The sequence below is a fragment of the Choloepus didactylus genome, chromosome 6, assembly GCF_015220235.1.
Source record: "Choloepus didactylus isolate mChoDid1 chromosome 6, mChoDid1.pri, whole genome shotgun sequence".
Lineage (NCBI taxonomy): Eukaryota > Metazoa > Chordata > Mammalia > Pilosa > Megalonychidae > Choloepus > Choloepus didactylus.
In genome coordinates this window covers 119,113,866-119,127,980 of record NC_051312.1, presented here as the reverse complement: position 1 = coordinate 119,127,980, position 14,115 = coordinate 119,113,866, and the positions used below count along the sequence as shown (strand labels likewise).

The window sequence follows — 14,115 nt, the reverse complement described above, 5'->3', positions numbered from 1 at the left end:
TCTGACAAACAGACAATGAGAGAATTTGTAAACAAGATACCTGCTCTACAGGAAATACTAAAGGAAGCACTACAGACAGATAGGAAAAGACAGGAGTGAGAGGTTTGGAACACAATTTTGGGTGACGGTAGCACAGCAATGTAAGTACACTGAACAAAGATGACTATGAGTATGGCTGAAAGAGGAAGGTTAGGAGCATGTGGGACACCAGAAGGAAAGAAGAAAGATAAAGACTGGGACTGCATAACTCAGTGAAACATAGAGTGCTCAAAAATTGTGATAAAATGTACAAATATGTTTTACATAAGGGAAAACAAATGAATGTCAACCTTGCAAAGTGTTAAAAATAGGGTGGTATTGGGGAAAAAACACAATCAATGCAAACTAGAGACTATAATTAATAGAAACTTTGTATTATACTTCCTTTAGTGTTTTTTGTTGTTGTTGTTGTTGTTCTTTACTCAAGTAGTCTTTATTTTCCAATCGGACATTCCTAACAAAATGCCAGGCAGATGGAGTTTAACAGAATCCACTACAGAAAGGGAAACAGATCCCCCCACCCCAAACACCCTGGCCAGAATCCCCACCCCAAGCCCCAAAACAGGCCCCAGCTGAACCTCACAGCAGCTCCAAATCCCACCTGCCTTTAGTGACTCAGACTGGGCAATATACCAAAGCTAAATGCCTATAAGAGTGGGGTATAAGGGAGGGGTATGGGACTCTTGGCATTGGTGACGTTGTTGACTCTTTTATTCTACTTCAGTTTAATTTTATCTTTTGTTTTTTCTTTTTTTTTAAATAATTTCAAAGTTATAGGAACAGCTGCAAAAACAAAACTAACCCCATACACAGAACTCCATCACACCCGGACCCCCCTCCCCCGATAGCCCAATCCACCAACTTTAACATGCTGTCACATCGCTATTCTTTCCCTCCCTCCCTCCCTCCCTATCATCCATCATCTGTTGCTCTGTCTTCTGAACATATGACAGCTAGCTGCACACATCCTTGAACAAACACTATAATTCACATATACACTTCCCATGAACAAGAACATTCTTTTATGCAATCCCATTAACACAGCTAAGAAGTACAAGAGATTCAACAATGATACAAAGCTTACATTCTGTATTTTCTTTTCCTTATGTCTCAATTGTGTCCCTTTGAGCCTCCTGTCCTCCATCCTCCAATCCCATCCAGGTTCATCCTTGGCATTCAATTGTCATCTAGTTAGACTGTTTGTTTGTTTTTTTTCAATTGTGGAAACATACATAGAGCCTAAATCTTCCCATTCCACCCCCTCATTAGCCTTCCATTAGTGGGATTAATCAACTTTAGAATGTTGTAATGCTCTTTCCCACCATCCATTACTAGAAATTTCCCTTCACCTCAAACAGCAACCTTACACTCATTTCGTAACTTCCCATTGCCCCTTCCGCCATTTCTCTTAACCCATACTCTACTTTTCATCTCTATGGTCATATTCTCTGATAGTTTCTTTGTGTTTACTGTGGGGCTTAAAATTAACCTCTTAAATCCATAACAATCTTGTTTTTCTTTGATACCACCTTCACTTCAATAGGACATATAACCTATGTTCCTATACTCCTCCATTCCCCCACCTTTATATAGTTGTCTAAAATTACATATTTTACATTGGGTACAAAACACTGATTTGTCATTAGAGTTTGTGTATTTTACATCATGTAGGAAGTAAATAGTGGAGTTACAATTCAAAGATTATTGACTTCTATTTGTATTCCATTGTGGTTGGAGAATGTGCTTTGAGTATATTCAATTTTTTTTTTTTTTTTTAATTTATTGAGGCTTGTTTTATGTCCCAGCTTATGGTCCCTTCTGGAGGAAGATCTGTGACCACTAGAGAAAAATGAGTGTCCTGGTGATTTGGGATGTAAGGTTCTATATATGTCAGTTAAAATTCTCTATATCTCTTTCTCCTTTCTTTGTTTCTCTTTGGCAGGGCTCTCTTTAGTATCTGAAGTAGGGCAGGTCTTTTATTCACAAACTCTCTCAGCATTTGTTTGTCTGTGAAAACTTTAAGCTCTCCCTCAAATTTGAAGGAGAGTTTTGCTGGATAAAGTATTCTTGGTTGGAAATTTTTCTCTCCCAGAATTTTAAATATGTCATGCCACTGCCTTCTTGCCTCCATGGTGGCTGCTGAGTAGTCACAACTTAGTTTTATGTTGTTTCCTTTGTATGTGGTGAATTGCTTTTCTCTTGCTGCTTTCAGAACTTGCTCCTTCTCTTCAGTAGTTGAGAGTCTGATCAGAATATGTCTTGGAGTGGGTTTATTTGGATTTATTCTATTTGGAGTTCACTGGGCATTCATGCTTTGTGTATTTATATTGTGTATAAGGTTGGGGAAGTTTTCCCCAATAATTTCTTTGAATACTCTTTCTAGACCTTTACCCTTCTCTTCCCCTTCTGGGACACCAATGAGTCTTAAGTTTGGATGTTTTATTTTATCGATCGTATCCCTGAGATCCATTGCGATTTTTTCGATTTTTTTCTCCATTCTTTCTTTTGTTCTTTCATTTTCTGCTCTGTGGACTTCTAGGACACTGAGACATTGTTCAACTTCCTCTAATCTTGTATTGTGAATATCCAGAGTCTTTTTAATTTGGCCAACAGTTTCTTTTATTTCCATAAGATCTTCTATTTTTTTATTTACTCTTGAAATGTCTTCTTTATGCTCTTCTAGGGTCTTCTTTATATCACTTATATCCTGGGCCATGGTCTTCTTGATGTCCTTTAAATCCTTTGCCATGTTTTCATTCCTCGATTGTAGTTCTTTGATTAATTGAGCCAAGTACTGTGTCTCTTCTGGTATTTTGATTTGGGAGTTTGGAATTGGATTCTCCATATTGTCTGGTTTTATCATATGCATTAAGATTTTCTGTTGTTTTTGGCCTCTTAGCATTTGGTTTGCTTGATAGGATTCTTTCAAGTTGCAAAAAAAAAAAAGAAACCAATCTCATTTTTCAGAAACAGTTTGGTGGCGTACACTTTCTCCAACTAACCAGCAGATGGCGTCTGTGAGTCACCTATATCCCTCAAGTCAGTTCTCAACCTTGTCCCTGCGGTGTGTGGGGAAACGATTCTTGTGGGGTTCAGTTGGAGAACTCAGTTTTTGGTTTGTTGCTGGAGCTGTCCACCCTGAACGTGGGGAGTGTGTCCGGGTGGCCAGGGAGGAAGGGCAGCTTTAATATTCAAATCCCCCAGGTTCCCGAGATTCAAGGCCACGACAAGAGTCTAAGCCTTCATTTCAGTTCAGCCCCAGACCCTCTCTCTCGCTGTCCCACAAACCACCAGACTTGGTGTAGCGTCCCTGGGTTCTCCGAGCGGGCCCCCCTCCCAGCCGTGATCCTCCAGGACCTCTGCTGAGGGAATGCCATTCTACGTCACCAGTGCACGCCGTCCCTCAAGGGAAGCCCCGGGCTGCCAGGCCGTGCAGGGGCGCTCTCAGCCTGATGCAAAGATGGCCGAATAGGGCATCTCAGCCCCCCCTCCTCGCACAGTTCCTCCTTCCCAGCTCCGGGACAAATGGGGGGGCTCTGGGCTGTGTGCATGGCCCCGGGAAGGAGTTTATCCAGCCCTCTGGGGAGCCAGCTGCTAGCCGCGGAGTTTCTTTCTGCTTCTGGCTCTCCTCTCCACTCCCCTGGTCCCAAGGGTATCTGCAGCAGGCTATCCTTCAGGCCAGACACTGAGAGGCCAGCCCAGCCCCCTCTTGCTGTGTTTTACTGCGTGGTTTCCACTGTCACAACTGCAGCCACTTCTGGGTTTTTCCCTTTTGTTTTTTTTTTTTTAAAGAACCAGCCAGTCTCCAAATGCCAACCCCTGGCTTCCCCTCACCGCTGCGCGGCTGTGGGTCTTCCAGCCAGCTTACTCACTCATTTCAGAATGCAGACTCCCAGTTTCACCAAGTATACGGCCCCTGTGGTACTAGGAGACCTCATCCAGCTGGCGTATCACTGTAACTGGTATTCTGGGTCACTTTCTGGTTTTTATCTAGTGTTTTTCACGGAGGTGTTTTTTTTGCCCTGTCTCACCTAGCCGCCATCTTAGTTTCTCCTCGTTGCTTTTTAACTGTCATGTTTTTTTCTTTCTTTCTTTTCCTTTTTATTTTATCTCTACCTTCTTTGTCTCTTCCTCCTTCTTTGTGGAAGAAATGGAGATTTCCTTATAGATAGTGGCGATGGTGGTGAATACATAAATATGTAACTATACAGGGAACCATCAATTGTTTACTTAGGATGGAAAGCATGGTGGGTGAACAAAACTCTTAAAAAAAAGGGTTGATGAAGAAACTTTGAAGGCACTACATTGAGTGACATAAGTCAGACACATAAGGACAAATATTGCATGGTCTCACTGATACAAACTAATTATAATATGTAAACACATAGACAGGAAATATAAGTTAACAGGATATAAAATGAGGCTAAAGAATGGGGAGCGGTTGCTTATTATGAGCAGAATGTTCAACTAGGTTGAAACTAAGTGTTTGGAAGTGGACAGAAGTGATGATAACATGTTTTTGTGAGAATAACTAACAGTGCTGAATGGTGTGTGAATGTGGTGGAAAGGGGAAGCTTAGAGTCAAACATGCCATCAGAAGGAAAGTTTGAGGTTAAAAGATGGGAATATATAAAACAGTCAATCTTGTGGTAGACAATGTCCATGATTAACTGTACAAATATTAGAAATCTCTTTCATGAGCTGGAACAAATGTATGGCACTATAACTAGAAGCTAATAATAGAGGGGTATATAGGAAAAATATATACCCTATCGAAAACTACGTACTACAGTTAACAGTATATCAACATCCTTTCATAAATAGTAACAAATGTACTATACCAATACTATGAGTCAATAATGGAGGGGGTGGTTAGGGGTAGGGGAGGAACTGAGTTTTCTTCTTTGTCTTTATTTCTTTTCTGTAGTAATGAAAATGTTCTAAAAATTGGGGAAAAAATTAATTGTGGTGATGGATGCACAGCTGTATGATGGTTCCATGGGCAACTGATTGTGCACTTTGGATCTTTGGATAATTGTACGATATGTGAACAACCTCAAAAAAAAAAAAAAAAGTATATTCTTTGACCTAGTCATTCCATCTCTAAGAGTCTATACTAAATAACACTTGTGCATATAGATTTCTGGATAAAAATGGTAGATTAAACATATTCACTTATCTTCTATGCCTTCTAAAACCATACTAAGATGAAACTGAGGAAATAAAAAAAGTATACATAAACAAGTTTAAAGAGAATGAAATAGAAAAGAATTTCAACAGAGAAATTTCAATAAAACTTTGAAAGGTAATAACTGACGTATTAGAGCACAAAAGAAAATAAAAGGAAAAATAAAAGCTAAATGCCTGCAGGAAAAGAAAACAAAAGAAGCAGAACCCCAAAATGCTCAGGAAATGCAGACAACATTGAGGTACTTAATTAACCACCGTGGACACAACCTACTTTCTTTTTTTTTTTTTTTTTTTTTTTTTTTTTTTTTTTTTTTTTTTTTACTTTCGATTGTTTACAGTACCATTACATAGTTGTACATTCATCACCTAAATCAATCCCTGACACCTTCATTAGCACACACACAAAAATAACAAGAATAATAATTAGAGTGAAAAAGAGCAATTGAAGTAAAAAAGAACACTAGGTACCTTTGTCTGTTTGTTTGCTTCCCCTACTTTTCTACACATCGATCCATAAACTAGACAAAGTGGAGTTTGGTCCTTATGGCATTCCCAATCCCACTGTCACCCCTCATAAGCTACATTTTTATACAACTGTCTTCGAGATTCATGGGTTCTGGGTTGTAGTTTAATAGTTTCAGGTATCCACCACCAGCTACCCCAATTCTTTAGAACCTAAAAAAGGTTGTCTAAAGTGTGCGTAAGAGTGCCCACCAGAGTGATCTCTCGGCTCGTTTTGGAATCTCTCTGCCACTGAAGCTTATTTCATTTCCTTTCACATCCCCCTTTTGGTCAAGAAGATGTTCTCCATCCCACGATGCCGGGTCTACATTCCTCCCCGGGAGTCATATTCCACGTTGCCAGGGAGATTCACTTCCCTGGGTGTCTGATCCCACGTAGGGGGGAGGGCAGTGATTTCACCTTTCAAGTTGGCTTAGCCAGAGAGAGAGGGCCACATCTGAGCAACAAAGAGGCATTCAGGAGGAGACTCTTAGGCACAAATACAGGGAGGCCTAGCCTCTCCTTTGCCGCAACTGTCTTCCCAAGGGTAAAACTTATGGTAGAGGGCTCAACCCATCAAACCACCAGTCCCCTATGTCTGTGGTCATGTTAGCAACCATGGAGGTGGGGTAGGCGAATACCCCTGCATTCTCCACAGGCTCCTCAAGGGGGCACTACATCGTTTTTTTTTTTTTTTTTCCTTGTTTGTCTTTTTTCTTTTTTTTTTTTTTTTTAACTTTCCCTTCTTTTTTCAAATCAACTGTATGAAAAAAAAAGTTAAAAAGAAAACAAACATACAATAAAAGAACATTTCAAAGAGACCATAGCAAGGGAGTAAGAAAAAGACAACTAACCTAAGATAACTGCTTAACTTCCAACATGTTCCTACTTTACCCCAAGAAAGTTACATACTATAGCAACATTTCAGTGAACTTGTTCCTACTACATCCATCAGAAATTAACAGACCATAGTCATTTCTGGGCATCCCCAGAACGTTAAATAGCTTATCTGTTCTTCTTGGATTATTGTTCCCCCCTTCCTTAATTGCTCTCTACTGCTAGTTCCCCTACATTCTACATTATAAACCATTTGTTTTACATTTTTCAAAGTTCACATTAGTGGTAGCATATAATATTTCTCTTTTTGTGCCTGGCTTATTTCGCTCAGCATTACGTCTTCAAGGTTCATCCATGTTGTCATATGTTTCACCAGATCGTTCCTTCTTACTGCCGCGTAGTATTCCATCGTGTGTATATACCACATTTTATTTATCCACTCATCTGTTGAAGGACATTTGGGTTGTTTCCATCTCTTGGCAATTGTGAATAATGCTGCTATGAACATTGGCGTGCAGATATCTGTTCGTGTCACTGCTTTCCGATCTTCCGGGTATATCCCGAGAAGTGCAATCGCTGGATCGAATGGTAGCTCTATCTCTAGTTTTCTAAGGAACTGCCAGACTGACTTCCAGAGTGGCTGAACCATTATACAGTCCCACCAACAATGAATAAGAGTTCCAATTTCTCCACATCCCCTCCAGCATTTGTAGTTTCCTGTTTGTTTAATGGCAGCCATTCTAACCGGTGTTAGATGGTATCTCATTGTGGTCTTAATTTGCATCTCTCTAATAGCTAGTGAAGCTGAACATTTTTTCATGTGTTTCTTGGCCATTTGTATTTCCTCTTCAGAGAACTGTCTTTTCATATCTTTTGCCCATTTTATAATTGGGCTGTCTGTACTATTGTCATTGAGTTGTAGGATTTCTTTATATATGCAAGATATCAGTCTTTTGTCAGATACATGGTTTCCAAAAATTTTTTCCCATTGAGTTGGCTGCCTCTTTACCTTTTTGAGAAATTCCTTTGAGGTGCAGAAACTTCTAAGCTTGAGGAGTTCCCATTTATCTATTTTCTCTTTTGTTGCTTGTGCTTTGGGTGTAAAGTCTAGGAAGTGGCCTCCTAATACAAGGTCTTGAAGATGTTTTCCTACATTATCTTCTAGGAGTTTTATGGTACTTTCTTTTATATTGAGATCTTTGGTCCATTTTGAGTTAATTTTTGTGTAGGGGGTGAGGTAGGGGTCCTCTTTCATTCTTTTGGATATGGATATCCAACTCTCCCAGCCCCATTTGTTGAAAAGACCATTATGGCTCAGTTCGGTGACTTTGGGGGCCTTATCAAAGATCAGTCGGCCATAGATCTGAGGGTCTATCTCTGAATTCTCAATTCGATTCCATTGATCTATATGTCTATCTTTGTGCCAGTACCATGCTGTTTTGGCAACTGTGGCTTTATAATAAGCTTCAAAGTCAGGGAGTGTAAGTCCTCCCACTTCGTTTTTCTTTTTTAAAGTGTCTTTAGCAATTCGAGGCATCTTCCCTTTCCAAATAAATTTGATAACTAGCTTTTCCAAGTCTGCAAAGTAGGTTGTTGGAATTTTGATTGGGATTGCATTGAATCTGTAGATGAGTTTGGGTAGAATTGACATCTTAATGACATTTAGCCTTCCTATCCATGAACATGGAATATTTTTCCATCTTTTAAGGTCCCCTTCTATTTCTTTTAGTAGAGTTATGTAGTTTTCTTTGTATAGGTCTTTTACATCTTTGGTTAAGTTTACAACCTACTTTCAAACTTCCTGTACTGAAACATGTTAATTTATATCTAAAGACATTTTGAGTTGTGTTTCTACTGATAAACAGTCAAAAGAATTCCAAATGATATAGGAGGTACAGGAAGGGATTATCAAAGGAATAATACAATAAACTGTCCCAGAACTGACAGACATGAATTTCTAAACTTAAGTAGCCAGTGATGAGTACACGCCACAAAAACCTATAAAATTTCACAATGCCAGACATTAAAAAAAAAAGGCTAAAATTTTCCAAAGGAAAAAATATGAGGCAACATACAAAACACTGGGAATCAAAATGGCATTAGATTTTCAAGAGCAACACTGGATACTAGAAGATAGCAGAGCAGAGAACTCAAACTTTAGTGTACATTAGAAGTTTGTCACAACAGAGATTTCATGGCCTCACTCTCTAAAATATATAATTCAGCAAGTCTGGGATGGAGTTCAAGAATTTGAACTTTTAACAAGTTTCCAGATAATGCTGCTGCTGCTGCTCCAGGGACCACACCTTAAGAACTCCTGCACTGGAATAACGCCTTCAACATTGTGAGATAAAACTATTTCTAACCTAGTATTCTACATCAGTCCAACTATTCACCATATACAATGGTAAAATAGTTTTAGACACGCAAGATCTCAAAAAAATTTCCTTCCCATACACTCTTTCTTAGGAAGCTACTATGGAGGATGTGTTATAGAAAAATGAGGGACTGAACTAAGAAAGAGAAAGACAGGGGCTTCATAATAAAGGGATACAATACAGAACAGTGACAAAGGTAATTCCCAGAATAATAGTGAAAAGAAGACCCAAGATATCAGCTGGAAGTAGCAGCCCTAGGGAAGAACTAACCCAGATTGGAATGGACGAAAGTCTCCAGGAGGTATAACGCCAGGAAAAAATAAATAGAATGCACAGGTCAACAAATATGTTTTATAGTTTTGACAGAAAGTCTGCAAATAAATTTGTGATATGTAAACAGAAGAAAATAACTGAAAAATGAAGCCATTATTAAGGTTAAGAATAGCATAAAGGTGTACAAGAAAGAAAAAATACTCATAAAACATGATATTGGCTCAGTTGTGAAAAATTTGTATAGCCAAAAAATATAAACATTTAATATGATTTAACACAAAATTTGATGTAATTATATTGAGACAATTAATACCCTAAGGTGTCAAAAATCCCTCCCTGAGCAGGAAGTCAATATATAATGGCAAGAATTGAGCAGTCAAGAACATAACATTCCTCTTAGTCTGCATTTATAACAAAATGAGAAAATATAGTGCTGACCTGGCATCTTTAGAAAGTTGGAACTTTAAGCCCCAAAAGTCAAACATTCCCAGAAAATGTCCTAGAACTTAGAATGAGAAAACAAATATAAAAGCCCTAAATTTCCAAACCCCTCTTTTTATATTTTAATATTTTTCCTTTACAAAAGTTTCTAGAGGAATTTCTACCAACTTATCCTTCCAACAACACAACAGTAGAGAAAAAAAAATCAGTTGGTTCTGCTCTCTGTCATTCTAATTGCTTTCTCTCTTTTCATTCATACTTTTTATTTTAATATTGTCAGTTGCCTTTTTAGAAACACATAATAATCCTAAATAAGTATTAATAATATAACTAACTCACCAAATCAGTCACAATAAAGATTAGGATTGTGTATATTTCATATTCCACTTACGATTCTAATCCTGCGTGTTCAATTTCCAAAGGCTGAATCCGTTCTAAGACATGGGAATACTGGACATTGGCTTTAACCCAGGCAGCCAAAGGTGCAGCTGCAGTACTGGCACGCTTTGCATTCTGAAAAATCCATTACAAATTATCCAACAGCATAACTTCACTTCAATAGAAACAAAGTTAATTCAAATGCATGCTAATTAAGTATTTCTTTAATATTGTACCCCAAATGTTGAAGCTTTAGTTTTACAACAAAAATTAAAGTCAACTGCTATTTTAAGAAAAATGTACATGAAATACACTATTTGTTTAAAAATAAATCTTTTAATTACAAATAAAGACATTAATATGCTAATATTATATCTACATAACTGCTCCATTAGTCATATTTATATTGAGTACATATACCATCCATATCACTCAAGCATAAATTTTCTCTTCTATAGAGGTGGTAAATGTTTCACATATAATTCATTAGATGAAAGCAATTTTGAAACCACTACTGTTAGTGTAAAAGAAGATATTCTTAAGATTTTAAATACTGGATCTAAAAACTACCAATATTATGGGTTGTAATTTGTTCACTGAAATTACAGATATAACTATCCAACCACAGAAATCTGTTACATGACAAATACACAGGAAGAAGTAGGAGCGAACAAAGAAATGACAGGCTGGGAACTTATAACTGATAGCAGTTACTAAGATTCAAAAAACACTTCAGATAACATGTCTTCCTCACTGCTACATGGATTCTAACTTATCTAATTCTACTGGTGAATGCTTCCCAGCCACCCAGTGCTTTTAATACATATATTAAAATTGTGTGTATATATATATTTCGGCAATCTAAATAATAATGACATTTTAGCAAGCAGAGTATTACACATTATGGAAAAGATAATTCATGGCATAACTGTTAAAACTTACCTTTGGATCAAAAGATCCTTTATTTTTAAAAAGAAGTTCTTCAACACTTTCTCTTATTTCCCTTGGAATATTTCGTGCGTCAAAGGTTGCAATGTCTTCTCTCACACCTCTTTTGGCAAGGAAACTAAAATGAAAGCATACAGCTTCAAGTGAGGATAAATAAAAATTTGCTATGCCTGACACAAACATCAGTGTAGCCAAATGGTGTATGCAATACATTTTTTTACTAGAGAAATTGTAGGTTTACAGAAAAATCATGGAGAAAATAAGAGCTCCTATATACATGCACTTCACACCCATAGTTTTCCCTATTATGAACACTTTGCATTAATGTAGTACCTTTATAATAATTGATGAAACAATATTATTATAATACAGTTGTTCCCCGTAACCACTGATTCAATATCCGATGATTCAGTTACTCATGTTTAACCAGGTAAAAAAAAAAAAGGAAAATTCCAGAAAATAAAAAAATAAATGGTTCATGAGTTTCAAACCACATGGCAAGTGAGTATAGGCTCTAACACAGTTAAGTCCTCCAGCCTAGTACATGACTCACCTTCTATTGTCCCGATACCCATCCTCCCATGCAAAACTGTTCTTCAGTCTGGCTATAGGGTTCTTGCTGATCACACTCCTTGTAGCATTATTGCAGTGTATTTGTTTAGAAAAGCCCTTATTTACTGTAATAATGGCCCCAAAACACAAGAGTAGTGGTTCTGGTGGTGCTTCTAAGACTAAGAGAAGCCATGAAGTGCTTCCCATTAGTGAAAAAGTAAAAATTCTTGATATGATTGAAAAAGAAAGAAAATCATATACAGAAATTGCCAGGTTATATGACAAGAACAAATCTTCAATTTGTGAAGTAATAAAGCATAAAGACAAAATTCACGTTAGTTTTTCTGTTGCACTTCAAACTGCAAAAATAACTGCTATAGTGCACGATGGGGTGTTAGTGTTCACTTACATCCACAGTTTCCGGCCATCCATGGTAGGTCTTGGAAATTATCCCCTGAGGATATGGGGGCCCTACTGTAATACTACTAAGTATAGTCCACAGCTTATACCAGGGTCCACTGCTTCTATTGTACAGTCTTAAGGGTTTTTTTTCTTTAATTCTGGTAACATACGCAACCTAAAACTTCCCCTTTTACCACATTCAAATATAATATTCGGTGGTGTTAATTACATTCAGAATGTTGCACAACCATCACCACCATCCCTTACCAAAGCTTTTCCATTGTCCCAAATAGAAAGTTTGCACTTCAGCATTAACTTCCTATTCTCTTCCCCCATCTGAGGTGCTCATAACCTGTATTCCAGTTTCTGACACTATGAATATGACTATCTTATTATTTCCTATCAGTGAAGTCATTCAATTTTTTTTGGTCTGGCTTATCTCATTAAACATGATGTCTTAAAGGTGCATCTATGTTGTCGCATATATCTGAACTTCATTCCCTTCTACAGCGGAATGATATTCCATTGTATGTATATATCACATTTTGTTTATCCACTCATGGCTTGATGGACACTTGGGTTGCTTCCATCTTTTGGCAATTGCGAATAATGCTGCTATGAACATCTGTTCAAGTCCCTGCTTTCAACTCTTCTGGATATATACCTACGAGTGGGAGTGCAAGGTCATATGGCAATTCTATACTTAACTTTCTGAGGAACTGCCAAACTGTCTTCCACGGCAGCTGCACCATTATATATTCCCACCAGCAATGAATAAGCGTTCCTATATAGTTCTCCACATCCTCTCCAACATTTATTACTTTCAGTTCTTCTTACAATAGCCATTCTAGTGGTGTGAAATAGTATCTCATGGCATTGATTTGTATTTCCCTAATGGTTAATGACGTTGAGCATCTTTTCATGTGCTTTTAGGCCATTTGTATATCTTCTTTGAAGAAATGTCTATTCAAGCCTTTTGCATATTTTTTACTTGGGTTGTCTTTTGTTATTGAGTTATAGGATTTCTTTCTTTATTCTGGATATTAAACCCTTATCAGATTTGTGGATTCCAAACATTCTCTTCCACTTGGTAGATTATCTTTTTACTTACCTTTGATGCAGGAAAGCTTTTAATTTTAATGAAGTTCCATTTATCCATTTTTTTCTTTCATTGCTTGCGCTTTTGGTGTAAAGTCTAAGAAACTATTGCCTAATACAAGGTCCTGAAGATGTTTCCCTGTGTTTTCTTCTAGGAGTTTCATGGTATTGATTCTTGAATTCAGGTTTTGATCCATTTTTAATTAAATTTTGTATATGGTGTGAGGAAGGGTCCACCTTAATTATTTTGCATAAGGATATACAGTTTTCCTAACACCACTTGTTAAAGAGACTATTCTCTTTCCCCTTTGAGTGGACTTGGCACTCATCAAAAATCAACTGGCCATAGACATAAGGGTTTATTTCTGAACTCTCAATTCAACTCCCTTGATCTATATGCCTGTCCTTGTGACAGTATTGCTGTTTTGATTATTGTACCTTTGTATTAAGTTTTAAAATCAGGAAGTGTAAGCACTCCAACTTCGGTCTCCTTTTTCAAGATGGTTTTGGCTACTCTTAGTCTTTTGTTCTTCCATATAAATTTCATAATTGGCTTCTTCATTTGGTAAAGAAAGCTACTGGAACTTTTATTGGGATTGCATTGAATCTGTAAAGAACTTGTATAGAATTAACATCTTAATACTTAATCTTCCAATCCATGAACACAGAATGACCTTCAAATCATTTGTCTTCTTGATTTTTTTTTTCAATGCAATAGTTTTCCACATATAAGTCCTTTAAATCCTTGGTTAAATTTATTTCTAGAATATTTTAAGCTTTTAGTTGCTATCGTAAATGGAATTTTTTCATGATTTTCTCCTTATTACTAACGTATAAAAATACTACTGGTTTTTGAATGTTGATCTTGTACCTCACCACTTTGTTGAATTTGTTTATTAGCTCTAGTAGCTTTGTTATGGATATTTCGTGGGTTTTTTTTTTTTATAAAGGATCATGTAATCTGCAAATAGTGAAAGTTTTACTTCTTCCTTTCTTTTGGAAAGAAACTTTGGACGCCTTTTATTTCTTTTTCTTGCCTAATGTTTCTGGCTAGAACTTCCAATACAATGTTGAATAA

The 14,115-nt window shown here is 37.2% G+C and overlaps 1 protein-coding gene across 1 annotated transcript in view; it reads right to left on the bottom strand.

Moving 5' to 3' along the window:
- The window catches only part of DYNC2H1 (dynein cytoplasmic 2 heavy chain 1), a 419,160-nt gene that overhangs the window by 257,293 nt on the left and 147,752 nt on the right, over positions 1 to 14,115 (bottom strand). The window contains exons 58-59 of the mRNA XM_037841237.1: positions 10,980 to 11,103; positions 10,051 to 10,172 (exon numbers count right to left, since the gene is read on the bottom strand). Of these exons, the coding sequence (XP_037697165.1) occupies positions 10,051 to 10,172; positions 10,980 to 11,103 (246 nt within the window). The remainder of the gene's footprint in view (positions 1 to 10,050; positions 10,173 to 10,979; positions 11,104 to 14,115) is intronic.